Here is a 27637-nt window from a genome sequence, read left to right on the forward strand (position 1 = left end):
ATTGGTTGGAAACGTTACGCTGTCTGTGGGCTGAGAAGTTGATGCTTCCGTTGGTTCCTGACTGTGAGTAGAGAGATTGAAGGGGCTGGGCCCACAGTGGAGAAATGGCGAGAATGGTTACCGAGAACGGCTGTGGAGTGGAAACACAGAACCCAGAGCCGCAGGGACCGGGTCGGGGTTCGGCCAGATGGGGTCCACAACACGCCGGTGCCCAAGAACTGGCCAATTTATACTCACCAGGTGAGTCGATCCCCGCAACAGCTCCGTCTTACGGGCTTGTTTCCCCGGTTCAAGTGTCCATGAGTGGTGTGACATTACGACAGGCTTTTTACATAGCGTAGTTACGAAGTAACAAACCTACTAAATTCACAAACAAGAACACCGAACAATCAGCGACAGTACCGCGTTTGCCACAGTCACACTTTTGTTGTTACACAATAGGAATCATGTGAGATTGGTTGAATTTGTGCTTGAGTCGCTGTTGTCCTTTGACATTTCGAGCATCAGGCAGATGTTAGAAGAATCCACTGCTTCTGCTTGAGGCTCAGAAGCCACATTTGGCCATGGAGCTGCTGTGACCTTTCATAACAGTGTTGTTGCTAAGTCAGCCCATAGACTGCAACTCAGAGAGCAATGCATAATCAAAAACTTATGGTCTAAATAGTTTGATGTCTTGGCCATTGCACTGTGCCAGTCCTCCCACCATCATTCATGCCATTTGAACTCAAAAAGTGGCCATTGTACAAATACTTGATGCCTTTTGAGCTCCTCATATCAGTTGAGGACCTTACAAGGATCTGAATCTGACAGCTTTGACTGTATGGCAATCAGACCTTTTGCCATTTTGTTTTTTTAGCCTTTAAGATTGTACCCTTCTTTGAGTTGTAAGACGTGGATAGGTATTTCAGGCCCAGCTGCTCGCCAATCATCTAACAAGCGAAGTGCAGAGGAATGTTGCCTCACCGAGTGTCTCTGTTGTGAAGAAGCATCTGATAATGAATTATGATGACTAATTTACTAACCTTTGGATATTTTAGTTCAGGTTAGGTGATATCACATCAAGTCCTATAGGCTGGAGACATAATATGGCCGATAATCTTATCAGAAAAGTTTCCAAATCTGTGCTTGTAAGAGGTGCTGCACATGTGTTTAATCATACTAATGTGTATGCTTGTGTTATGCTTTTAAGGCAAAAGATGTCAAGAATGGATAAGTGTTATCCTCTGCTTCTCTCTCATGGCCTTCAACTTCATTCACCTACTTGCCAATTTCCATCTGGGACATATATGGTACATCCTGTTAAGCATTGGTAAGTATTAACCAGAAAAACGATATAATGTTTTGATGTTGTATTGTCTGTTGTTTTTTCAGAGCTGCAGTCCAAACAAGTGTTGGTTGTTCCCTCATCCTTTTTCTGTGCTACTCTCCTCCTCAAACTCATTTTCAGTGTCAGGAATACTCACCGCAGACTTTGCGTCTGGAATTGTTCACTGGGGGGCTGATACGTGGGGATCAGTGGATCTACCCATCTTTGGAAAGGTAACGCATCCATGAGTCAATTTCTCATTTTTTCCCCCCAAACTAGAATCCATTGTTTGTACTCTAAATAATCTGTTTTTTGAAAGGAACATTTTCCTGCATTTACAGTGTGTATTATTTCTAGTTTTCCACCCTATTGGACTGTCTGATCTGTCCTGCAGGCCTTTATACGACCATTTAGAGAGCACCACATCGACCCCACAGCCATCACCCGTCACGATTTCATTGAGACCAACGGTGACAACTGCATGCTGACCATAGTCCCTCTAGCAAACATGGCCTTCAACTTCCTAACCCTCTCCCCTGGTGAGTTTTGTATCAACAAACAGAGCCTGACATTTTCTTCTACATCAATAAATGCTTCAATCTGATCTAAGCTGTTACTTGAGAATAACCATGCAGAGTTTAACCTTGTTTCTGTCTCCTTTTTGCAGCGGAGATTTACCAAATCTACCCCTGGTACTGCTACTTGTTTGCACTAGCCATCTTTGTGACCCTTACCAACCAGATTCACAAGTGGTCGCACACGTACTTCGGCCTGCCTCGCTGGGTGGTGTTCCTGCAGGACTGCCACATCATCCTTCCCCGCAAGCACCACCGCATCCATCACGTCTCCCCTCATGAGACGTACTTCTGCATCACTACAGGTTTGTCTTTATTTCCTCGTGGGGATTATAGATAAAAATCAGCCTGTACGTAGTGTTTTGACGATGAAATCTCACAGTTTGTGGGATGAGACTCAGGCAGATTTGTCATTAAGCTTTTTCTCTCCAGGATGGCTGAACTACCCTCTGGAGAAGCTGGGTTTCTGGAGGAACCTGGAGGATCTTATCCAGGGTGTGACGGGAGAGAAGCCCAGGGCGGATGACCTGAAATGGGCTCACAAAGTCAAGTAACGCTGCAGGCTAACTGCACCCTACCTCAGAAGATGCTGGCTCCGTCCAGGCTTCTCATCCCCTTATTTGCCTCACTTAAACTGTAATCCATAGGATGAAAAACTAACAAACAATTTCTGATGCCATAGCTTTAAGTCTTGCACATTTTGTCTGTTTTTCAAGAGGAGGGCTTTGTTGATGGATTTTTTTCATAACTCACTTATGGAGATCATCATTTCAAATTGCAATATATCCTTAACTCTTCGTATGTCAAACACAACTCATCACTTTTTTGAGGTGATTTACAAATGCTTTTGCTAAGAAGGTATGTCAGGTACACAATTTGAAATCGCTTTCCAAGGAGATTAAAAGATTTCCGTCACGTCAGAAAAGTCAAACAATCCCGAGAAAGAATACTTCAAAGAGTGAACACTCACTTTTTTTCTGCTCCAGAGCCACAACTGTTCATTTGGAGAGTCAATAAATCACATTATATTTAGCACTGCTATATTTTCTCTGGATCAGTCTTTGCATCTCCACCTTTTCAAGGGTCTACTTGATGTGCAAGTAATAAAATTGGATTAAGGCCATGGTAAGTGGTAGGGATGGGGTGATTTTTGGATGCTTTACCAATGTTGATAGCTAAAGAACAAATTCGTTAATCACTGTTACATTTGTTGACTTGCACATTTGTCTTCAGCTGCACACTACTAATACTAACCAATACCCAATGTTGTTTCCAGTAACTTGCTACAAATCAGGATGCAGCCATATTTTTAATAGTTTAGTCATGGATTTGTCAGTCTGAGACAATGACTACTTTAAAGCCCAAATCATCCCACCAGGATGCAAAATGGCAGGTGTGACAGCTCAGAAAAACAGGTTTTAAAGTAAACAAACCAAAAAGAATAAAAAACCAAATTGCTAAAATTGCTTTCAGATCCTAAGCTGGCATTTTGATTGGAATTTGTTATTTTCTAGATGTTATCTGGCCATTGAAACACTTTGCATTTTTATCTTTGATGATAGTGTAAACACTGAAGATGGGTCATTTTCAGGCTAAGTAATTTGATCTAAAAAAGTCACATTGAAATGTGTGTAACTGTAGTCGGCGTTGATGCTCGCCACCATGCTGGTGTTCTGCTGAGTCAATCTTGCCCTACTAAGTAGTGTCTTCAGATGATCGCGTGTCCTCTGTGAAAAGCATTTTTAGTTTTTATTTATCTCCTGGTTAACAGACAGTTTTGCAAGAAAGAGGCACATGCAGTTTTTGTCAAGCTGCCTTACACACCACAGATCCAGTACTGGTGTCTTTGTTGTTTTGTTTCATTTGCAGCACTTCCTTGTATTGTTGCAGTGGTAAATCTGTCTTTCTGGGATTTGTGTCTCAGTTAATCAGATACAGATACTCTTATTATGTGCCAGCTGTATGTAACATTGTTTTCACTACTCACATCTTGCTATTATTTTGTATTGTATGAAGGAACAGTCAGTAGCATTCCCCGTGAGTTATGTTGTCACTGTGTACCGCCTTGGTAACTGTGACAAGCAGACCTGGTGATGTTACAAAGGCTTCGGTGAAGGCTGACGATACAGGAATTTCTTCACTCCTATAGATGAGATTATGTAATTAATCAGTTGGTTGAAAGTTTTTTTTTTTTAATGCTTTCGTCCGTAATTTGTAAATGTATTGTACAGCGAATAACTATGCAGTGTAATAAGAGGCCCTTAACTATACGTCTTAACTCATCCGATTAGGTTAAAATGCCTTTCTTTTTCTTATTGTTTACACATATTTGCTAAGTTGGAAAACTGGAGCTCAAAAATTTAGCTACCTTATAAACTGCATGACAAAATTATTTTTACAAATTAAGATGTCGCTTACACTGACATAAGAATGCATGCATGCACATAGCATGTCGGCTTGTGCAAGCAACATACTGGGTCACCAGCTTTCCTTTGAGCTTGTGCAAGGCAGACTCTGACTAGGGAGGATTGTGCTCGCTTCAGATTAAATTAATTGTACCGCTGATGACCCCAAACTTTGACCAGATGGTCCCGGGTTTGAACTACCAAAATGTTATCTTCATTCCGAGGAAATCCTGGCAAAGGTTTTCAGGTTTAAATGGGAGAAGCTAACCTTGCTGTTCAGTTAGGTTAAAGGCTGAATTATTAAGCTTCTGGTATTATACTCAAAGTAGACAATTTAGTGATAGTTATAGTTCATTTTGAAGCCAAAATTCAGTTTTATACTATGTAATGTTCCGATTTTTGAATCCCTCATACTTGATTATATAAAATGATTCACCATAGGTCAACAGCAGAAGTACACTGCAGATTGCATAGTGCTTGTAGAGTATTGTGAGAAGCAGTTTTGTGTGTGCTAGGTATATAAGCTGGTAAATGGATGCCTTTATGTGTCACTGCATCGCAGTTTAAGGCCTGCGTAGAAGTTCTACTCCTGTAGTTATTTTTTGATCAGCATTAGGCAAAATGTTGTTTGGGCACTACTAACTGTCGGTAGACACATTTGAACTTTGACAGACAACTTATTTTCTAAATAGGAATCTTGGCATTGGCTCTACTGGATGTTTCAGCGCTTTGGTAAATAGCTTTTTGTGATGATATAAAAGTCATGACAATTTAAGGACGTTTTGTGTTTTTGTATTAATGCAAAATACGACAGTAGTTAAGGATAATGGTCAGAAATACTAGACATGACATGCCATAATTAGTTTGGAGACTGACAAAACTGACAACCTTGCAATAAAAATATGTGGTGAGCTCAGAAGGTACCCATACTATAATAATCTTTGCTTGGAGATAGACTTGCTATAATTGCTATTTATGCCTGTCATAGTTGGGAGTCTTGTTGTGAGTATAGATCTAACATGCATTATTTTATACATCATTCTTATTCTCCAGATGATCCCAGGATTGCGGTTAGAGTGATTAAAGTAGTTTAATATGAATTTGTGGGGAAAAAACACTCCATTAGTTAAGACCGTTATTTAATAGATAAAAGTTTCCATCAGATTCTGTTGGCTGAAGTAACCGAATGATTTCAAATGCATTATAGGTTCTATGTAGCCATATATCAGTACAGTTAACTTGGCCTTTTGTTATTGAGGTAGAATTTGTGATTAAGGTGTGTTTGGTTTTTCTGCTTAGAGATGCTTTCATCAGTCGATTTGAAGGGTATTTTGTGACAATGTGTGGTAAGCTAAATATTTTCCCACCGGAAACAATTTTGTGAAAGCAAATGAACTTGTTGGTAAGTTGTCGTTGATATGTTTGACATGCTGTGTTGAATTCACTTTTGTAATGACTCTTGGACTTATGAAATGAATTGCCTTATCCTTTCCCCGACTGATTTACTTTAAATCTCGCCAGCGATATGGGAAAACAATTTATTGACTCACTTTAAATTGCCCTTCACTTGCCTCTCACTTCCTCTGAGGCAAGATCCATTTGGATGTTGTAGTTGGTTATGTATGCTGGTGGTGATGGAGTTTTAGATATCAGAATAATGCCTTGATGCCTTTTTGTTGTCTTCCATTTGGGAGGCTTACAGTGTATATATTAAACTGTATTCATAAATAAACTAAATAAACTGTTAATAATGACCTGTTTTCTCTGATGCATTTCTTAATTTCTTGGCTTTAGTTTAAAGATGTTGTAGCCATGTAATTAGGCTACAGACATTCTTTATATTGGTCTGCCAACATAATCTTATTTACTCCCTTTTCGGAGTCTACAGTCAGAGCAGAGGCTCATAGGTGTTTTTTAAGGAATACATTTAGTCATGTCACAGTAAGAAAAGCACAGGTGTAAATATTAAAACTGATTAACAGAGCCACCTTAAATGTTATTAAACTCTTTAATTCCTTCCTATAAGTGTCAGTCTACTGTATATGACCTTAAGTCGATAAACTGGACATTGATCATTAACATCTCTGCAATACTTGACATAATTGTGCAATATTCTGTGTTAATACTCCTGTGCAATAAACTCTTGTACAATATACTCTATTCAGTTTAAAATTCCCTATTTATTGATATCTATTCATACCTCTTTTACTGCTGTGCAATATCCTCTGTCTCATTATAATCTTAATAAGCTACACTTACCTTGACAGTTCATGCACTATTAATTTATACCGTATTATTATCATCAACCGGTAAACCCAATTTGTACTTCACACTTATTTTATTTTATACTTATACCCACCTGGTACTTAATTTATCTTACCTGTATTATAGTGCATTATATTTTTTGCTTAGTACTTCTATTCCTGTGTGCACTGACGTGATAGTGAGCTGCTGTAACAAAATAGTTTCCCCTCGGGGATCAATAAAGTATTTCTGATTCTGATTCTGATAGTAACACTTCAAAATTTCTGTTGTGAAAAAGGCTTATTAGTAATTAATTAATGGGAGGCCGGCCTCTTTAAGCCAGCTTTCCAACCTGGTTTGGTGTTGTTAGTCATTTTTGCAGCCTCCAACACAGAACACACATTTACCACTCATGCATACACTTCTTACACCCCATGCTTATTTATCTAAATAGTTATGTTTGTGTACGCTTGTCCTCCTTTCTTCACACACTCTGAGATGGTTTGTGACAGTGCTGAACGGTTGAATCCTTGTGCAGCACTTAAGTTTCTTTGAATTCAGCTTTTTAGGGAGCCACATAATTTCAGCAGCTCAGACTATTAGCCAGCAGGGAACAACAAAGGAAGCGACGCTTTGCGTTTCGTCCTCGCGCACGCACCGTTGGCCACAATGGCAAAACTGCGTGCGCGCTCCCGCTGTGTAGCGACAAGATGGCGGTCGCCGCCGGATCAGGTAAATGTACGAGAGAAATAAATCACCATGATAAGCTGTTGTTGAATAATCGGTTAAATGAATTTTCATGATGTCGCTATGAAGTTCCTTAATGAGGTTGATTATTTACTGTCGCAGCTGCTATGTGAAAAGATACAAGCTAACGCAAAGGCGGAGCGTTTGAAGAGAATGAATAGGAAGCGATGCTATTAGCTAAGCTAACGTAACGTTAAGTTAAGTTAGGTAGAAGGGCAGCGAGGTGCAGTATGACTGCCGATAATGAAATTTCATGTCGTCTAATAGCCGTGGAATCATTTAACACCAGTCATCTGCGTATATAACATCGTGTAACCTGTTGTGTTTCATTTAATTTAATAACGTAATTTAGCATGGTAATAGTGTCTAGCGCCGACGCCAGTGAACCACAGCACCGTCACCCTAACGTCCGGGTGATGTATTAGCTTATTTGCGACACAAAATTGTTTACTGCCTCTGAAAGCGGATGTTTAACAAACGGGGTCATTAACGTTAAATGTCATCAGTAGATGTTGGTGCGTCAACATGCAGCCTTTGTGCATGGTTAACCTTAGACTGTTGAGCGTCAACAATGACAGTACGTTTTCGGAGACACTGACTTCCAGCTAATCGAGAAAACATGAACTATGCTGAGTTTCAGCGAAGAGCTGTCGAGATGCCGGTGAACGGAGCTAAAATTGCTGCACCAGCTGGCAGTGTGACTGTTTGTTTGCATGGCTCAGTTAAAAATGCAGCACCATCATATCTCACTGCAGAGGCCAAATGATGCAGCATTGTCGAAGCCTGATGCTAAATTAGAGGACATGAATAACATCTACCATTAACGAAAGGCAGGTGAAATCTGGTTAACCTAGGCGTTTCTTGTTTTCCTGGCTGAGTGTGTGTCTGAGTCATGCCAAGACCAGCTCACACCTTTTTTATAACTGCAAGTCATTGCTCCAGCAGAAGCTCTTACAAATTGACAGTTTTACAAGCTCAGTGGTATCTAAATCCATTTGTCATGTTGGAAGTGTGCATGTGTGAGCATTAACAGTCTCGCTTTGGTGTGTTTGTCCACAAACAGTTAAAGTTCCTCGCAATTTCCGGCTCCTGGAAGAGCTGGAGGAAGGCCAGAAAGGTGTGGGAGATGGAACAGTGAGCTGGGGTCTGGAGGATGACGAGGACATGACCTTAACACGATGGCGAGGAGTGATCCTTGGCCCTCCAAGGGTGAGTGGTGCCATTTTTTAACACTTCAGTGAGGACTGTGCAATAGGCATTAAAGTGGCTAAGAGGTTAACAGACAGTAATGAAACCAAAATATCTTTGGTTTGATCTGTGAAGCATGTTCTGTCAGTGTACCAATCATGTGTGATGAAAAAGAAAACATAGAATCACTAACTTTTGCACTGTTGTGAATGAACACACCAGCTAATTAAACTAAAATCTAACGGCAGATGCAAAGGGATGGGGTTTAATGAATGGTGCTACATTAGTTGTGGAAGTGAATTTGAGGCAGTAGCTTGATAAAACACCTTTTTTAGTGAAGATAAAATATCACATAATATAATATCACAAACCAACAGGCAGCACATCACAGAATTAATTCCTTTTTGAAAATCAACATTTTAGCATTGATTCTTTAGATGCTACATGTAGGAATGACTTTACTGTATGCTGTTAAGATACTCTTTGAATATGTTTTATTTTTATTTTTATTTTTGTTTAGCTTGACTGCCTTTGGGGGCTAAGTTAGTACAAGTGCAGCTCAATATGCATTTGTAATGTACATAACTCAGTTCCTCAGGGACCTTTATCAGAGGACTGTGGTCATTGATGTATGTCAGACTACAGCTGGCTCAGCCGATTTGTGTTCTCCCAGAATTTAAACCAACATAATTTACTGTTCCTATCGAATTGGGTAAAATATAGTTACATTGTTAATGGTCATAACCTGGATTTGTGGTATTTTCTCCCGTGGATGGTATTGTTGAATACATTGTGTGATGTTTGTTGATGTTTAGTGTGCTGTCCACTCACCTCTTCCTACCTGTCTCTGTCCACAGACAAGCTATGAAAACAGGATGTACAATCTGAAGGTTGAATGTGGGCCAGAATACCCAGAGTTACCACCGTTTGTCAGATTTGTGACAAAGATAAACTTGAATGGCGTGCACACCTCCAACGGTGTGGTATGTAAATCTTCTAAACCAGTTGTTGATATTCTAGCTTGATTACCCATATTTGGATGCCTCAGGTGTCAGCAGTCTTTTAAAATAGATAACGATCTTGTATCATTGATGAATAAAGTTGGAGATAGAACATAGATAGGCTTATGTATATTTGTAATATCAAAGTTTGTACAAACCCAAAATTAATTGCTAGTGATGAAGAGAATTGACAGTATTTGGGAGTATGTGCATGCAGCACAAAGCATGTTAACACAGTAGAGTGGCATGTGTCAAAAAAATTAAAGGTGCACACAGTGAAAGGAAGACTTTTTTTTTTTTCATGACATCTAACATGACAGCTAATGCAACCATTGCATTCATTCTGGCACAAGAGAATAATATGTGGTGTAAGTCATGTACAGCTACATCTCCATACATTTTGTGGCACTTTGACATTAGCTGTTTAGTCCAAATCTGATTGTTGTTTCCCTATAAATTTGGTAATATGACCACTTTTTCCTAACCAAGAAACTGTACCGGATCCACCCGAAGGAGGTGGTCTTAGATCGGTTCCACTCAAACTGTATTATGTCTATTATTATCATCATATATTTTATATCATGGAAGGCCAACGTGATGACACACACTTTTCCCTAGGGTGGCAGTGGAGAATGTTCAAATTGTTTCACTTCTTTTTCGGGTGGTTGCGCTTCACTTAGCTGTTCAAATATGGTAACACCTGCCCATTTATTGTTCTCCATTTTCCTAGTGTACTTCAAAATGGGCGCCAACATCATGTCGGGGTGGGGGGATATTTTTGTTTGGACTCAAACAAAAAAAGCTAATGTGAAAACTCACCTGAACATAAAGGACATCATCTATGAACCCACGAGACCTACACCATAAAATATTAAATTTCTAACATTTAGAAAGGTAAAAGCTATGATAGGAGACTATTTTTGTTGTGTTCGTGATGTAGAACACAAATTGTCCTCCAAAAAAACCTACAAGGCAGGATTTAAGGTACAACATCACATCCATCCTCACTTGTTCTCTGTGCTGCAGGTTGACATGCATGCGGTGACTGCACTGGCCAAGTGGCAGAACTCCTACAGTATCCAGATGGTGCTGCTGGAGCTGCGACGGCTCATGACGTGCAAGGAAAACATGAAGCTTCCTCAGCCACCTGAGGGCCAGATCTACACCAACTGAGCCCCTGCTACTTTTGCCTCCATTCCCCCCCCCCAACTCTTCTGTTTTGCTTTCACCCGTTTATCCCCATTCTGCGCCATGTGACATTACACCTCCTGCCGACACCTTGGCTGAGCACACACACACAGCAGACGACTTAAGTATACATTAAAAGATACATGCAAACAAACATACACATATATCTGTATACACACACATACAGCAGAAGACTTAGTATACAATACCAGATACATGCAAACACACACACACACACACACATATATATATCTGTATACACACACACTTATTAAGTGTTCATGAAAGTCATTCCAGGCACTGGCCCCCTCCCTCTCCCATCACTGGAGCTCTGGGTGGACTCGATGTGACAAGGCAGGCGGAGTCCTCAGTCCACACCAGATATGATCATTCGAATACTGTACATGTTACTAATCTTTTTTTATTATTATTTGTTAAAAAATGCAGATTGTACAATAACATAAATAATCTTATTGAGTGTACCTCTTTGTGTGTTGCCTTTTTGTAACATTTAAAACAGCCACTTAACATAATTGCACTTAGTTGACTAAATGTGTGGTTGCTGTTAGTTACGAGAGTCTTCTTTCAAGGTGTACATATCAAATCCTGTACCCAAAGCATTTAGATTGGCAAATAATGTTAAGTATGTCTTGTCATGTGGCCAGATGTCTAGTGAAATATTTTCGTGTGTGTGTGGACTGCACAGAATTTTTTTTTTTTTTCAAGCAGTCCTGTAGTAAATGCACAACTGCTGCTCAGCAAGGTGCCTGGAAAAGGTCACCTTAGTCACGCATGGCTTTTTTTCCCCCTTCTATGTAAGACAAAGTGAACATTGTGTACAGTATCTATACCACTATATCTGATCTTAGTATGCATAGTAGCATAGTTTGCAAATCTACTGTAGGTCTGCAGAAGTCCCAGTTAAACCATGCTTGAAAATAGAAGTGAAATCAGCTACCTCTTTTGGTCCTGTGTAACGTCAGGGGGGATCTGACTTGTGAAACTGTCTTTGCTACTTCATGTGACAATTTGTTTTACTTTCTCCACTTCTTTCATAAATATTACTTAATGCTTTTCATGCATTTGTGTCATTGTAGATCACTGCCTGTTAGTGCTCATGGGTTGCAGGTAGTGAAAGTTTGTGTTTCTACATAATGACTTGTCTTCTGTACACTGTTTATTTACATAACTTCTGCACATTTAACTGATCTTAGATAAAGCAGAAGTGTTATAGAAGCACTCTTAAAGAACACTTAAAGGTATAGTTCAACATTTTGGAAAATACGTTTTTTTAGCTTTCTTGCCTAGAGTTAAATGAGAAGATTCATACCACTCATGTCTATAAACAAAATATGAAGCTAGAGCCAGCACATGGTTAGCTTAGCTTAGCATAAAGACTGGACATGAAGAGAAATAGCTCTCAACATAAAAATAAATCCACCTAACTTCTCTATAGCTCACTAATTAGTGCGTGTTTAATCTGTTCACAGTGACTGGCCTGGCTCCGAAATAGTTCTTGGAGTTAGTACTTCTCATAACTCTTGACAAGAAAGCAAACAAGCATATTCCCCGAAATGTTGAACTATTCCATAAAGACGTTACTCCCAGTTAAGCTCTTACTGGCTTAACAGCACAGTTGTGTAAACACACATTTAAACACACTGAAATTTTAGTGGTCAGGTTTGTGTGGAGAGAATTTATTTTTCCCACCTAAATATAATATAGTTAAATGTTGAGGAAAGAGTGGTTTTGCTATATAAAATACAAAAACATATTTAGCATATAAGGAAAATAAAAGAACAACACGGACACAGGATTAGAACTGGGAACTGTCTTAAATAGCCTATTGTCAACCATTAAAGCACGGCTTTGCTCGCTGTCCTCCAGTTTTATTTATTAGCTTAGTTTACTGATAGGTGAACAGGGCATGCAATTCCCACAATGATCTATCCTGGACCCATTGTGCTGTTTACATTATATGTAAATGATTTGCCATCTGTATGTCCTGACACCAACATCCAAATGTATGCAGATGACACTGTAGTTTATATAAATGGTATGACACAAGTTGCTAATTAACTCACGGTTCATGTAACAGCATGGTTAAAGCAATGCTAAATGTAAACTAAATGTGTCTAGAACAGTATGCCTGTTTTCACCAAGACAAACAGTCAGACAGACAATCCCACTAGCATTTCCACCTTAAGCGACTGTTTAACAGATTGGATGTCTGCAAACTTTCTTCAACTAATTCCTGACTAAACAGAAATTCTTATCAGTAGTCCTGACCATCTGCATCCACAAATCCAGCCATCACTTGATCCACTGTGCAAATATCTTAAGCCTTCTGTCAGAAACCTCAGTGTGATGTTTGACTCCAGCCTCAACTTCAAAATACATATCCAGTCTTGTTTCTACCATCTCAGAAATCGTTAAATTTTGAGTTTACACATGCTTTCATTTCCTCTCAATTGGATGACTGCAGCCATCTCTTAGCTGTCATAAATCGATTCACAGACAAATAGTACAAAATGCAGCAGCCAGACTTCTAACACCGACCAAGAAAAGAGATCATGTTACTTCCCTTTTAATGACACTGGCTGCAGGTTGAATATAGAATTTATTTTAAGATCTTACTCATTGTTTACATAATATGTTTAAAGCACTTCATGGTCCCATATTACATCTCTTGAGTTACTCTCCTCTTATCAACCTGCATGCAGCCTGAGGTCCTCAGGCACGAACCTCCTGGCTGTTCCTAAGGCAACATTAAGGACTAATGGTAAAGCAATTCGCTTCTCAAGACATTGTGGGATTCCAGGCAACACGTTACTGACCAGCGACGTGAAAAACTTCATTCGCATTAAGTTGAAAAACTGTAACATCATAACAAGGACAGAGCTTTTTCTGTCAGGACATCTGATGAATAAAAAAGACTTTCCAATCAGTCTCTGTTTTGATTAATAAAGAAACACCGATTAGTCTCCGGCGTCTTAATGAATGTAGCCTAAGGTCTTCTAATCTTTATGACAAAACAGTCTGAGCCTGTTCTCTCATGTCAAAGAGTTCATAAAGGTCACTTTGACACTTTTGGTTTATTCAACAGATGATTTAACAGATGATTCAGCATTTTACATATACAGTACATTTCAGTCATTTCAGTAATTTCCCACCACAGCACCACTACTATGGGATGACCTGTTAGAGAATCTCAGACTTGCAAAATCAATATCTTCTTGAAAACTCACTTTTATCAAGACTTTCTTTTATTTATTTTTTAATCAGGCAAACATTTCTTTTATTTCTTTTTTAATCAGGCAAACATGCATGTATGTGAGGTTGTGTGTGTATGTGTATTTCTCTATGCATGTATATATATATACTGTATGGAGGAATGTACAGTATGATTTTAGAATTTTATTGCCTTATGCCTGCCCTTTGTAAAGCATTTTGTAATCTGCTTTTGATGTGCCATATAAATAACCTTGATTATTGCAGTACAAAATGTCACTGACGTGTGCTGACATTACAGCAAGAGCACCTTCCTGTAGACACACCAAACTTAAGCCTTATTTGAGGTTTACCTAAAGTTGTAAAAGCCCAACAGGCAAGAAAACTAATTAGGTGGTGTAAGGAAAAATACAGGCGGGGGAAAAAATAGCTAATGTGTATCTAAAAGGCTCCAAAGCCTCAAGCAAAATTAAAGTCAAAAGCAGAACTGAGAACTTTTACTCGCTGTGACACAAGAAGTAAGAACAGGGAGGCATTACACCTGTCTGTCTGACCAGATGATGGGCACGAAGAACACTAGATCATGCATACTACTAATAATAATAAATAAAGCAATAATGTTAGATTTCATTACATTTCCACAAGTCACAGCTGGAGAAGCATTGGTGTACTAACATTAATAATGACTGCATTCAGCAGTGATGATGAGTCTGAGTACAGGGCTGTGGGTAACTTTGTCTCATGGTGTGAGCAGAACCATCTGCAGCTCAAAACGACAAAGTCTAAGGAGCTGGTTGTGGATCTACGAAGGGCCAAGGCACCAGTGACCCCGGTTTCCATCCAGGGGGTCAGTGTGGACATTGTAGAGGATTACAAGTACCTGGGAGTAGACATGGACAATAAATTGGACTAGGCTAAGAACAAGCCTTTTACAGGAAGGGCCCGAGCCGCCTCTATTTTCTGAGGAGGGTGGAGCTGGACTCTCTGTCGGTGGTGTCAGAGAGGAGGATGCTGGCCAAACTACATGCCATCTTGGACAGTGTCTCCCACCCGCTCCATGACGTGCTGGTCAAACAAAGGAGCACCTTCAGTGGAAGTCTCATCCCCCCAAAAAGCACCACAGAGCGCCACAGGAAGTCATTCCCGCCTGTGGCCATCAAACACTTTAACTCCTCCCTCTAAGTGTCAGTCTACATGACCGTAAGTCATTAAACTGGACATTGATCATTACATCTCTGAAATACTTGAGATAATTGTGCAATATTCTGTGTTAATACTCCTGTGCAATATACTGTTTTCAGTTTAAAATTCCCTATTTATTGATATTGATATTTATTCATACCTCTATTACTGCTGTGCAATATCCTCCGTCTCATTATAATCTTAATAAGCTACACTTAACTTGACAGTTCATGCACTATTACCTTATACCGTATTATTATCATCAACCGGTAAACCCACTTTGTACTTCACACTTATTTTATTTTATACTTATACCCACCTGGTACTTAATTTATTTTCTGACCTGTATTATAGTGTATTATATTTTTTGCTTAGTACTTCTATCCCTGTGTGCACTGACGTGATAGTGAGCTGCTGTAACAAAAGAGTTTCCCCTCGGGGATCAATAAAGTATTTCTGATTCTGATTCCATTTAGGTGGTAAAAGTGTCTACATCTTACACTTAACAAGAGGCAGGTGTTGAAGGCTTTTTACATGAGGAAGTGCCTACTTCCCTGGAATCATTTTGCAACTGTTTGTTGCACAAGACTCCAACCCTCCTGCTTAATGACCAATGTGTACAAGTGACGTCTTGAGACCTCAGTGCTAGATCTCACGCTGTATTTTACGCCTGCTGCCTTTAGGGGGCGGTACAGGCCTGGACAGTCAAAAACAACTACTGCAGCACATTTAGTTTTTCTGCTGGAGCAAATGTATGTGAGCAAAATTGTCAAGGGCACCTCGACGTGCTTCAGCACTGACTTGACCTAATTAAGAGGTGAGTGCAGTAAAGAAAGCTCAGTGGATATAGACACTGCCCTCTTGTTATCCAGTGGAGCTGATCAACCGCTGGAGTGGACTCTGACCTGCCCAGAAGCCATGTGATTCCCATCAGTGTGTGTATGTACCAACAGCCAGAGTAGGTCTGTCACTAACTTATATAAGATAACAGTTGTATTCAACTCCTCCAGGGACTGAAGAAACTTGTAAGTACATTTCCATGTCTAAAAGGCAGGTTATTTGCTTGTGGGATCAGTAGTGAGTATATTTTCTGTTCCTCTAAAACATAAGAATCTGAACTAAGACCACACTTTCTTTCCGTTATCTCAAGTGATGACATTATTTAAAGGCATAATACTGTTTTTCTTAGAAGCCTTTCTTAAACAAACATGGATGCATCATGTGATTATTTACACGAGTCAAACTTGTTTTGTCCATCATCATGAGATCAGTGTGAAAGCTTCAAGCATGCCAGGCGACAGAGCATGGAGGCCCATATGGTTTGTTGAATTCCCCTACGTGTGAAAGGGATGTGAAAATTGTATCAGCTGCTTGAAACACGAGTAGCGTACTGTGGGTGTGAACTAACATGACAGTGGTTTTGGTTGTGTGAATTTCTGTCAGGAGAGACTTGATTTCCCGCCGGCTTTATCTGTGAAGAAAGACACTTGTCCTTGACTTGCTTTGTTACATTAATGCACATGATGTTGTAAGGGTTTACTGATAATAACTCAACTGGTCTCAACTGACATTGGATCTCATGAATTATCAGCGATTAGAGATATTTACTGCCTCTGCCAACAGCCAGGGATGTTTCTTTGTCTACATTGTTGTATAAAGGAATCAGCTCTGAGCAGCAGTGGAAGGTACACATTTACTGCAGTATTGTTTTTAATTGCATTTTTGAGACACTTGAATATTTCCATTTTATGATACTTTATACTTCTACCTCACTCCATTTCATAGGGAAATATTGTACTTTTTATGCCACTACATTCATTTGACAGTAGGGATGCACCAATATATTGGCCGAACATCGGCATCAGCCAATATTTGCCTTGTTGAGCTGCGATCGGCCTATTGGCAAATAGGATGACATTCACCGATGGCAGTGGCCGATGTTTATCTGTCGTGTCGCATCAATTTTGTGCTGGCTAAATTTTGTGTTGGTTATTGAAGCAGTCATTAAAAAAAAAACAGTGGTTATTAAGAAAAGAACATTAAGAAAAACAATTAGCATTCAAAAGGCTGGAGTATAATATTTTAAAATCATATTTTAAAACAACTTGAGATTTTAATTTAAAAACTACTCATTTCATTTGTCAGGATAAAAGTATTCAAAATCAGTACATGTGATCAGACAGCAGAGACAGTTTGGCAGTTTTGCAGTAGAGCTTTATAGATGAATAATGTACAGTGCAACTCCCTTCTGTCAGGTAAAGAAGACCACCCCTCCTTTTCATACGAGACACAATGTGTGTGTGGTTACATGGCAACCATGCTGAAAGTTTTGGTGAGGTTTTGAGATCTTCATCTCTGAGATTTCAGTACAATGCAGGTGAATGAAATGATTCCATATCTGGCCGTACAAAATCAAAATAAGCGAGAAAATGTCTTTGTTTTTTGTTGTTTTGGTGAATTAACCATTTAATTAAGCAAGATACAAGATTACAAGATATTTCACAAGTGTAACATTTAAAACCTTAAAACTTCTCATTTTGGAACAACATATAATGGCTAAGTTTAATGCGCCTGATTTTTTTGTTCAAGGTATGACGGTGGAACCATTTGGGGAGACAGCTTCTTCTTCAAACTTTCTTCAGACTGATCCAGCTGCAGTATGGCTCTGCTTGTCCACATACTGGCCTGTGCCTTTGGCCTGGGCTCTTGGGTGGCGGTGAACGGACTGTGGGTGGAACTGCCGCTCATCGTCAGCACTCTACCGGAGGGCTGGGAGCTCCCCTCCTACCTGACAGTCATCATCCAGCTGGCCAACCTGGGGCCTCTGCTGGTCACCCTCATGCACAAACTGTGCCCGGGTCGTCTAAAAGAGCATGTTGCAATTTACTCCATCCTCTCCATTGGTATCCTCTCCTGCATCCTGCTCGCCTTCTTCTGGGACAAAACGACGATAGTGGCCGGGGTGCCACATAGCACTGCCTTCTTCATCATCACCTTCTTTCTCTCTCTTGTGGACTGTACTTCCTCAGTCACCTTCCTGCCTTTCATGATGCAGCTTCCAGCAAAATACATCACCACATTCTTTATTGGAGAAGGGCTAAGTGGTTTCATTCCCGGCATAGTAGCTCTGGCACAAGGGGTGGGCATCGCCAAATGTGTCAACTCCTCTCACACTGCAGGAAACCACACAGGCGGGAACATGTGGTCATTACATACAGAGTATCTTCCTCCAAACTTTTCCACCGAGGTGTTTTTCTTCTTCCTAGCGGCCATGATGTGCATAAGCCTGGTCGCTTTTGTTGCACTGAACAGGCTTCCTCGGACATACGAGCTGTCCACCGAAAACCTCGTGCCAGACACTGCGGCATCTGTCAGCTCCGGCCTGGAGAACCCTGGAGCGGAGACTGATGGAGAGGGTGTGAAATGTCAGGGTGAGGGGGCAACCCAGAGCAGGCTTCTGCTAGCCAGCCCAAAACACTCTGTGTACCAGCTGACCTTCACCTACTTTATGGTGGTGTGGGTTAATGCTGCAACCAACGGCCTGCTGCCCTCTGTGCAGACGTACTCCTGTATGCCCTACGGGAACCTGGCCTATCACCTCTCTGCTGCTCTGTCGTCAGTGGCCAACCCACTGGCTGCCACCATTGCAATGTTCTTCCAAAACAGGTAAAAATTATTGTTGTATAGACGGTGTAGTCCCTCATTCGTCCAGGAGTGTTCTATCGTAGAAAAGGTTTCAGTCGTAGTCATCTGGACACTTTTCAGAATCAAGACGTTTCGGCTCCCATCCGGAAGTCATTCTCAATTGTGAAAAATGGACCGGGAACTCAGAAATTTAAGCTACTCTGTGTTACTTAAGCCCTGCCCTCAGGAAGGAGTGTACCGGAGTATCTATTGTATCGATTTAGATTTTTCATTAAAGGATAGGTTCACAAAATCCACAGTCCTCGTTCTATGCAAAAATATATTTCAAAGTTTATCTGAAGCTAATACAGAGCCGAAGTGAAACCAGAACTTCCGGGTTCTGATCCAGATGTAAGAAAACCTCATTTCGAATCCCACTGACATTTGTAACTACATTAATAACTAAAAGACAGGGATGGTAGTTTTTTGAAAAATGATCTAATATTGTTGTTTATTTAATATTTCTGTTTTCAGCTGCATTTAACAAACACGATTTTCCATAAGCCCTAGACCTTCGCCGGTGACAGGTCACAGCTCAACATCAGAAGCAACTCCATGAGCGAGTCGTTGGGTCGCGGCCAGTTCATGTAATAACAGCAGGACAGAGAGGACAGAACACTTTAAAAGTTTTTAGACAGCAGTGATTACAGCTAAAAAAATAGAAAAATGACTTTAGAAGAGAGTTTTAGTGAGTTTTATGGATATGGACGAAACCAAGTACCTGTGGCTTGCAGTTTATTCTGTGCTCACAAAGTAATCATTGTTTAACTTTGTTAAAATCATTAAGGTTTCAATTAAGTGCTGTACCTGAGCTGATTTGTTTTAGAATATAGAAAGTAAACTTCAGGAACATGCTTCATTTTTTCAGAAAGGCAGACGGCAGAAATGCTGGATGAAAGATTGCATTGAGTTACAGAAGCTAGAGGAACAGAGGCTAGTCCGGACACGCCGTCATGACTTCAGCTTTCTATATGAGGCTTCAGCAGTTTGGAAGGCAACACAGAAACAGACAAGGAAACAGAAAGAGGGAACTACAATGAAAAGACTTTGGAAGATATCCACTTTCTTTGACTAATTCAGACTGCTGAAGTCTCATATTAACTTCAGATAAACTATATTTTTTCACAGAACAACAGATGAGAACACATGTGGATTTTGTCCCCCATCACATACATTGGAAGATCATTAGAAAAGCATCTCTTAATGGCCAGTATGAAATGGAGGAATGATAACAGCACACAAAACCTGTTACATTGTTCATACAGGCACCTGACTTCAGTTTAAAATTGTGAACCTATCCATTGCTTAATAAAGGGCTTGGGCACATAGTTTATGTGGGGTAATAAAAGTCAATCAAACTATACTTTTTAAAGAGAAGCTGTCTTTTATCTCTAAATGGTTTCTTAGAAATATGGAAACTACTGCTGATAACAAACCTCTTTTGTTTTCAGGTCACTGGTCTTTCTTGGCGTGCTGACAGTGTTGGGGACAGGATTTGGTAGCTATAACATGGCTATGGCAGCTCTGAGTCCATGTCCTTTGCTTCGAGGGTCTGTGGTGGGAGAGATGATCATTGTAAGTGAAGCACAAACATATTGTGTAAGAGACATGTGGCATAGAAAGACACAGGAAACATTTCTCAGTGGCTTTATCATGGAAATGTGTGTGGCAAAGTTCAACTCCTCCTTTACAAAAGACCTGAGCAACTCTGCTTACTCACATAACTGATGATGAGGTAACATATTTGTGTGTAGCTGAGGTATCAACATTTGAAATAGATGATGCGTGAAATCCTGATTTGTTTTTCAGACACAAACTATGTTAAACATTTCCCAGATTTTCATTTGAACAAGTCCACTTTGTTATTTTGCCCTCACCAGGTGCTCTCATGGCTCTTCTTCACTGGAACGCTGACTTATGTCAAAGTAATGGTGGGTGTCATCCTGAGAGACCGGAGTCACAACGCCCTGGTCTGGTGTGGCGCTGCAGCACAGATGGGCTCACTAGTTGGCTCGGTCACCATGTTCCCGCTGGTTAATGTCTACCGACTGTTTCAGTCAGGAGACTATTGCAACACTAAATGTCCTTTATGACAGTTAATCTGAGAACCACAGTACTGAGGAGGCTGGAGACACTCTCAGTTAAAGGAATAGTTTGACATTTTGGGAAATATGAGTTACTGAGTTCCTTGATGAAAAGATCAGTACCACTGTCACATCTGTGTGTTAAGTACGGTACTAGAGGTGTGAGTCAATTAGCTTAATTTAGCATAAAGACTGGAAGCAGGGGTATAGATAAAACATGTTAATTAGTGAGATTTAGAGGTGCTAGTAAGCAGATTTGTTTTACTTTGGACAGAGCCAGGCTGCCTGCTTCTGGTCTTTATGCTAAGCTAAGCTAACTGGCTGCTGGCTCTAGCTTCATATTTAGCTATTTATTCATATACAGATACGAGAGTGGTATCAATCTTCTCACCTAACTCTTGGGAAGACAGCAAATAAGCGTATTTCAAAAAATGTAGAACTCCTTTGAGGTTCTTCTGTAGGACTAAGAGTCTGCCATCCTTCAACCTTTTGTTAAAGAAGTGATGTTTTGCATTTATTTTCTTTCTTTTGCAGCTTTGTGATTTTTAAACCATGTTTGCACTTAACTGTATCAATGTTTGTGTCCAAGTCATTTAATACACTATGATAGGAAAAGCTATTAACTTGTATAGATATTAAATATAAGAACTTCAACACTGGGACGCAGCTCTTTTCTTCATTCTCTTACTGTAGTTTCTTGCCAAAAACTGCTTTACACCAATCATGAAACTGTCAGCTTGTTTTCCCACTAGATGGCGCAAGCACTCTTCTATATATTAAAACCTGTCACTTCACATTCTGCAGGCACCCAGTGACCACAAATCCTTGAAATACATTTATACTGTGTAAATGAAAAAAACAAGGAGTTAAAATTGATTTTACACATGAGCTAAAGATTTAATGCTGACATTTATATACATATTATACGGGATGTTTCCCTTTAAATTTAAACATGCATATATAAAATGAAAAACTAATAAAAACAGGTTGTTGATGCATTTTATTGCTGTGAATATGACAGAGAGACAATCAGGACATAGACAGCTACATATAGTATTATACTAGCAGCTCCAGCTCAGGAACAATCAGTGGGAAGTAATGTAGATGTCCAGGTCTTGTGAAATAATATACAGTAAGTGGACAACATAACACAGCACAGCATCAGTCCTGCAGTAAATATTAACTTTATAAAGCTTAAATAGATCAGTTCATGTTGAATTGTTGTTTTTTTGGACTGCATTTATTGTGTTGTTAGTCGTATCTAGTGGTGGAAAGTAACTAAGTAGATTTACTCAAGAACTGTACTTAAGTACAACTTTGAGGTACTTGTACGTGAGTATTTCCATTTTATTACTTACTTTACACTTCTACTCCACTGCATTTCAGAGGGAAATATTGTACTTTTTACTCCACTACATTGACATAAAAAAACATATGATGAGCTTATAAAATACAACACATTATTAAGATTAAACCAGTGATTCTCAACCATTTGGCTCACAAAAGGTGTTTGGTTTGGGCCCTTTGCCACGTTTAAGATTTTTAAGTGCTGAGGTCTTAAGAGGGAAAATTAGAATAGAGAAAAAGTCCCAAAAATTAAAACTGATTTTTGCAGAAGAACTTTATTTTTTCTCCTTTTCTCTCTCATTAATCATTTCATGACCCCTCGAATTTATCTTGTGACCCTTTGGAGGGGGCCGACCCCTAGGCTGGAACCAGCTGGACAAAACTACCTGACTGTGTCTAAAGAAGAAAGAACAAACACCACCTCCACGAGCTACAACAGGAAAATGCTGCTTACACATGTTGTTGCATCAGTTTTAAAAGCAATGTATCAATACATCAGTCACAGGTGACATTTTTCTGCAGAGCGAGTACTTTTACTTTTGATACTTTAAGTATAATTTGCTGATGATACTGATTTTGAATGCAGATCTTATGCTTGTAATGGAGTATTACATTACATTGTTGTATTGGTATTTTGCCTTGAGTAAAGGATCAGAGTACTTCTGCCACCACTGGGTGTACCTAATATTTTGTCACCACCCCTGAAAACTGACCATTATATAGTCCAGTAGATAGTTTCATTTTTAATTAAAATGACCATTATAAGCTTCATAAAGGTAATATTTATTACGGGCCACGCCAATGTTATAGTCCACTTATTGTAATTTATTGTTCACGCAATGCATGTGTGAGTCTTGCAATACTGCTTTTCAAATACAGACTGAAATTCTCTCAGCAATAAACCACCAACAGATTAATAAATCACCAACTAGTCATGGAAATGGTGAGAAACAAAAAGAAAGAGAAGATAAACCAGACAGACAATGGTCTGATAATATGTCTGGTCCACGCCTCCATCATCCCTATCAAAGATGCTGCTGCACATCCTCTGAGGAGGACGGAGGGACGCTGGTCATCCATGGGAACCGGAGAGTGGTTTCCCATCAGCAGCTGTTCCTCCTCTCTGCCCCCTTGCCCTTCAGAAGGAGAGCAAGAGGTTCCCCAGCCCGGAGGAGGAGGGGTCTAATTACTGATGCTCAGCGGGGGCCGATGGCTGTTGCTCCTGCCGCTGGTCACTTGGGAGCTTCCCTGACCTCAACTGAGTAAAAACAAAAAGATAAGGAAGGGAAAATGGGGCCACAATTAGCCCTATGTAGCCTCCAGGGCCCCAGATCAGCGGAGGAGAAGCACAGATGGGACTTTCTCACTTGGATTTGTTGAATCTACATTGCAGTATTGTGTAAGCTGTACAGAAATCACTGCAGTCAGTTGTTGATGCAGATTTGAAGGATGAGTTGGAACGAAATCTTAATCAAACATTACATACAATACAATCCGATTTATTATTTTTGTGGTCATAAACCTGGAGCGTTCACCTGAAGACTGCACGTAAATGCTGCTCTCCTGTTGTTAACATGACCTTGAGTATTTATATGTAATCAAAAGGATTTTCTTTAAGCTTCATTAGCTAAATTCCTTGATTGGCTCAGGGCTTTTGTGTCAAGACATAACAAAGCAAAGAAAAGTGTATCATTTTCCTGCGAGTGTCAGATGGTCCCATCGCTCCTCCAGCTGGTCAGGAGGGGCTGTGGCCACCTGGATGCTGTGTCCCGGTCCTGTGAGATCCTGCAGTCTCCTCTGCCATGTGAAGACTGCACTTACTACGCCACTGAGAGGTCCATCTGCTCAGAACGACACCTCCCAAAGAGTCCCCCCCCCCCCAAACACCATCACCACAGCTCCCCCACAGCTCCCCTCCCTCCAGCCACTGAGCCTCTCAGCTAAATGAGCAGCGTGTCAAATGGAAAGGAGGATTTACCCTTCCTTTAACTGGATAAGAGAATGAATTCACAGCACCCTGATGCAATGAATGAATGAACCCACCTGCACTGCTGCTGAATCGACAGATATGTCACCTGTATCTGACTTTGCACGATCTTCTCGTTCTGAGGCACGAATGCAGGGTTCACTGGGTAGTGTGTTAACGTTTGATGCAATGCAAAAGCACAGCACACAAAAGGAATGTTTCTTTCGATGACAAAAATAACAAAACAATGCTTGGAAAGTGTGGAAATTTGCTTGGGTGAGCCCGCAGGATGACAGATTTTGGCAGCTGATGTTCAGGTGAACAGCTTGTGAGTAAACCAATTGCTGATGCAGCTCAGACAGCCTCTCTCCCATCAATTTCCACGCACACACCATTTAATAAATGCTGTCCATTTGTTTGAAATTGGATGTGACAGCCCTATGTCATTTCACTATAGTGTCTCTGAGCAGACAGTGATGCACACAGGCCCACTCCTCGTTTTCTATCAGCAGGTATTGATGTTGCTTTAATGAAGTGCCTCGCGCTCCACCCTAGGAAGAGACAAGTCTGTCAGCATATGTAAATGCTTCCTGCCTGTCATTGTTGTGGAGGGTTCAGCATGGGTCAGCATAGATTCCCCCTCTGGGAAGCCTTTGTTCTGGGGCCTGACTGTGCCACATGAGGGGACCAATTACAGAGCCACACAGCAGGACGGGGGTGCTAACTTGTTACCCTGCTGTAGTGAGCTAATTATTACCTCCACTCTGGGTAGCAGAGAGCCAGTGCATCGTGGATGGGTAACAAAAGTGAGCTTGTCTGTATGCACGTAGCATCTACATAAATGGTTTATGTTTCCAGTATTTGATAAGACATTTCGCTTCAGTGAATTGGTTTATTTTGAAGGCACCATTATCACAGTTTGGGAAAAGGTCATCCTAATTTTCCAGCCATAAATAGCTACTGAACTACTTAAATCCCAGCAAAGCTGCAATTTACAGGCTACAGACTGCCAACCACATAACCTTGATGTGTGAAGAAATGATTTATGAAAATGCATCCTGCTCTCCCTGTCCCGAGTGAGACCTGGCTGGACACACTTTGTGTTGACACAAAGCCCATACGGCAGACACTCGCTAAATTATCATTCATATCATAACATCTCAATGGGCCTTTGTTCCCGGTTCCTGATGAGATATTGGCAGTCTGTTTCTCATCATGGAGTGCAAGAGATTTGCCAGGTTTTCGCCGAGCAGCAAAATGTTTCAGCTGATGTGCAGAACGATGCTTTACGTTAAAGCCAGTGAGAGGAGATGTAAGTCAGGTATAGTAAGAATGAGCAGGTCAACCTAAATGTGTAAACACACCTGAGCAGAAGCTGCATTATCGGAAGTGTTTTGGAAGGTAAAATAAAGGGCTTATTTTTAGAACATACCAAACACACCTCTTGATGCATATAGATGCCCTTCCCTTCTTGCTATTAGCCCCCTCCCCATATATACAGACCATTCATCTCCTTCTCCCCACCCCCAGTGACCAGTCTAGCCCAGCTGCTAGGGGCTACCAGTCTCCCTCATGTGTGGGGCCAGTCAAGTGGAAAATGGCTGCTACCGAGAGAGCCCACTTTAGAGAGCCATCATCCTTTGAAGGGGCATGATGGCCTTTGACAGCCACAGTGTTAACATGGAGCCCACACGAACACAGCACTGCTATTATCATGTTTACTAAAGCAAGAGGAGAAGAGAGGGGATCAAGGGGAGACCCTGTTGGTGGATGTTTGAATCCAGGGGTGGCGGGGTGCTCGTCTGAGCCACGCCGCAGTGGCATTGTGGGGAAACATGACACGGGCAGGTGGAGATTGTATTTCAACACGTCAGTCCAGCTTTTAGTGAACAGGTCATTCAGTGTGTGTCGCGGTGATGTGTTTTTGTTTGTCTCGTGCTTTCTTATCTTGGTACAGTGTGATTACTATTCAAACATTCACCTGTTTCAGTCAGTTATGGCAGGTAACATAACTGCTGCACTTAAAGTTTTTCTCAGTTGCTTTGGCACAAACTTCTAATGAAAATCATGATTCTCAAAAACGCCGTGTGATTTTCTCACCACCATTTATGCATTTCTTGTTGTTCTCACACAGCAGTCAAATGTCTAAAATGATCCAAAAGTTTGTGTGCAAAAAGGCAAATATCTGATCAGATGGTGTGACCAGATAGAGAGGAGTGTTTGGATATTGGATAGCCAATGAGTGTGTTTGGAGGGAATTTATTTTGATTTTGATTTCTAAATTCCTTATTTACATTAATTTGTTGTTTTGAGACTTTCATGTTTCTATTCCCTGTTGCTTTACATTAGTGGTACATAAAAGGTACTTAATATGAATAGAAACCTGTGAATAAACTGTTCAAACTAGTGTTTGTGTATGACAGGAGTTAATTCAGTCATCTTTAGAGGATATTTAACTGTATTATTTGGTCACTGTATTTAAATCTCAATGAGAATTGACATAAAGAGACACAATTTTAGTGTCTCCTGTCTGACACAACACAGACATATCATCAAGTTAATATGCTGAACTTGTTAGCAAAGAGTTGCTTATTTGCACATCCAGCAGTTACAGAGCAACATTATCATTAATTTGGAGTCGTATTTGTGTCCACATGATTAATGTAAGTCAAATATTCACTCTCTCTTAGCTCTATTTTTGGTCTCTACCAACTCCTGAGGGAAATATCTGGCTCTTTAGCTGCTAAATGCTCCACTGTGTTCACCAGCTAGTTGCTAACTGTGTCTTTCTGCTGTTTGTTGCTGAGCAGGTAGTGTACAGTGGGTTTTTTAGCTGAAAACAACACTATGATGAGAGAGGTGAGAATGAACCAAAACAGTAGTTGTGGCTGAACAGATAAAGAATGAGCTGAAATTATTATTATAAAACCATTGATTATAGCCGCTTATGGCGATTATGTTATTTTGGTGGCTGTGTTGAACTTGTTGATTTATTTACTTTTGACTTGAGTTAAATGAGTTAAATGTTTTGAGGCAGTGACAGCCTTTTGCAGGACAAATGAAAAATTATGTGGTGTTTGCTCTTAGTAATACACAGTACAGTAATATGCTCATTAGCTGATGCAGTGTGGTCTAATCCACCTTTGACCTTATGCAATGTGTGCAGCCCAATTTATGGATGCAGGTTGGATCAGCAGCAGATAAAAGCTGACATCGTTTCATCCGGCCCTACTCTCGCTGGCTCGACTCCAACACTGTCTGACTGCTGATCTATGGCTGTAACTCGACCAAGCCGCTCTCACAGCTCCGGCACATGCTGCTAGAGGACACACGTGGAGCTCAGAATGAGCAACAGTGATTTTAACTGCAACAAATGGTCGAGTTATGTCATTATCCAGATTTTTGGTAAAGGGATCATTACCTGCCACAGATGCCACTGTTGTTTTGTGTCTCCATTTGTCCTGAGGCTAGTATAACCCCGATACTTGA

At 40.4% G+C, this 27637-nt stretch overlaps 3 protein-coding genes and 1 long non-coding RNA gene across 9 annotated transcripts in view; 3 read left to right on the top strand and 1 right to left on the bottom strand.

The window, feature by feature from the left end:
- The first annotated feature begins 23 nt into the window (after positions 1–23).
- peds1 (plasmanylethanolamine desaturase 1) lies at positions 24–6040 on the top strand. Its single transcript, XM_044212604.1, has 6 exons — positions 24–240; positions 1190–1309; positions 1448–1539; positions 1701–1845; positions 1974–2186; positions 2314–6040. The coding sequence occupies exons 1-6, from the start codon at positions 105–107 to the stop codon at positions 2433–2435; spliced, it is 828 nt and encodes a 275-aa protein (XP_044068539.1). The 5' UTR covers positions 24–104; the 3' UTR covers positions 2436–6040.
- Positions 6041–7140: 1100 nt separating this feature from the next.
- On the top strand, positions 7141–11732 carry LOC122883631 (ubiquitin-conjugating enzyme E2 variant 1-like). Of its 3 annotated transcripts, none has more exons than XM_044212606.1 (4): positions 7141–7262; positions 8341–8486; positions 9323–9448; positions 10493–11732. In XM_044212606.1, the coding sequence occupies exons 1-4, from the start codon at positions 7241–7243 to the stop codon at positions 10637–10639; spliced, it is 441 nt and encodes a 146-aa protein (XP_044068541.1). In that variant the 5' UTR covers positions 7141–7240; the 3' UTR covers positions 10640–11732. The 3 variants fall into 3 exon arrangements, with proteins under 3 accessions (XP_044068541.1, XP_044068542.1, XP_044068540.1); XM_044212605.1 differs by having other exon boundaries at positions 7192–7268; XM_044212607.1 differs by lacking the exon at positions 9323–9448 and having other exon boundaries at positions 7182–7268.
- Positions 11733–15764: 4032 nt separating this feature from the next.
- On the top strand, positions 15765–21497 carry slc52a3 (solute carrier family 52 member 3). Of its 4 annotated transcripts, XM_044212612.1 has the most exons (5): positions 16018–16092; positions 17323–17444; positions 17657–18733; positions 20203–20326; positions 20632–21497. In XM_044212612.1, the coding sequence occupies exons 3-5, from the start codon at positions 17727–17729 to the stop codon at positions 20842–20844; spliced, it is 1344 nt and encodes a 447-aa protein (XP_044068547.1). In that variant the 5' UTR covers positions 16018–16092; positions 17323–17444; positions 17657–17726; the 3' UTR covers positions 20845–21497. The 4 variants fall into 4 exon arrangements, with proteins under 4 accessions (XP_044068548.1, XP_044068546.1, XP_044068545.1 ...); XM_044212613.1 differs by lacking the exons at positions 16018–16092; positions 17323–17444 and adding an exon at positions 15765–15884; XM_044212611.1 differs by lacking the exons at positions 16018–16092; positions 17323–17444 and adding an exon at positions 15798–16006.
- A 711-nt stretch (positions 21498–22208) lies between these two features.
- Positions 22209–27637, bottom strand: part of LOC122883637 — a 48405-nt gene continuing 42976 nt past the window's right edge. Inside the window, exon 3 of the long non-coding RNA XR_006379674.1 lies at positions 22209–23440. This is a non-coding gene — a long non-coding RNA (uncharacterized LOC122883637). The remainder of the gene's footprint in view (positions 23441–27637) is intronic.

Source organism: Siniperca chuatsi, linkage group LG10, assembly GCF_020085105.1.
Source record: "Siniperca chuatsi isolate FFG_IHB_CAS linkage group LG10, ASM2008510v1, whole genome shotgun sequence".
Classification (NCBI taxonomy): domain Eukaryota; kingdom Metazoa; phylum Chordata; class Actinopteri; order Centrarchiformes; family Sinipercidae; genus Siniperca; species Siniperca chuatsi.

Bases quoted from the DNA above. Each gene is read 5' to 3' on its own strand.
- peds1 (XM_044212604.1), top strand. From the start codon at position 105: ATGGCGAGAATGGTTACCGAGAACGGCTGTGGAGTGGAAACACAGAAC. The intron at 241-1,189 runs GTGAGTCGATCC...TATGCTTTTAAG, and splicing joins GGCCAATTTATACTCACCAG to GCAAAAGATGTCAAGAATGG. The intron at 2,187-2,313 runs GTTTGTCTTTAT...TTTTCTCTCCAG, and splicing joins GTACTTCTGCATCACTACAG to GATGGCTGAACTACCCTCTG.
- LOC122883631 (XM_044212605.1), top strand. From the start codon at position 7,241: ATGGCGGTCGCCGCCGGATCAGGTAAAT. The intron at 7,269-8,340 runs GTACGAGAGAAA...GTCCACAAACAG, and splicing joins CGCCGCCGGATCAGGTAAAT to TTAAAGTTCCTCGCAATTTC. The intron at 8,487-9,322 runs GTGAGTGGTGCC...CTCTGTCCACAG, and splicing joins TGATCCTTGGCCCTCCAAGG to ACAAGCTATGAAAACAGGAT.
- slc52a3 (XM_044212613.1), top strand. From the start codon at position 17,727: ATGGCTCTGCTTGTCCACATACTGGCCTGTGCCTTTGGCCTGGGCTCT. The intron at 18,734-20,202 runs GTAAAAATTATT...TTTTGTTTTCAG, and splicing joins GCAATGTTCTTCCAAAACAG to GTCACTGGTCTTTCTTGGCG. The intron at 20,327-20,631 runs GTAAGTGAAGCA...TGCCCTCACCAG, and splicing joins TGGTGGGAGAGATGATCATT to GTGCTCTCATGGCTCTTCTT.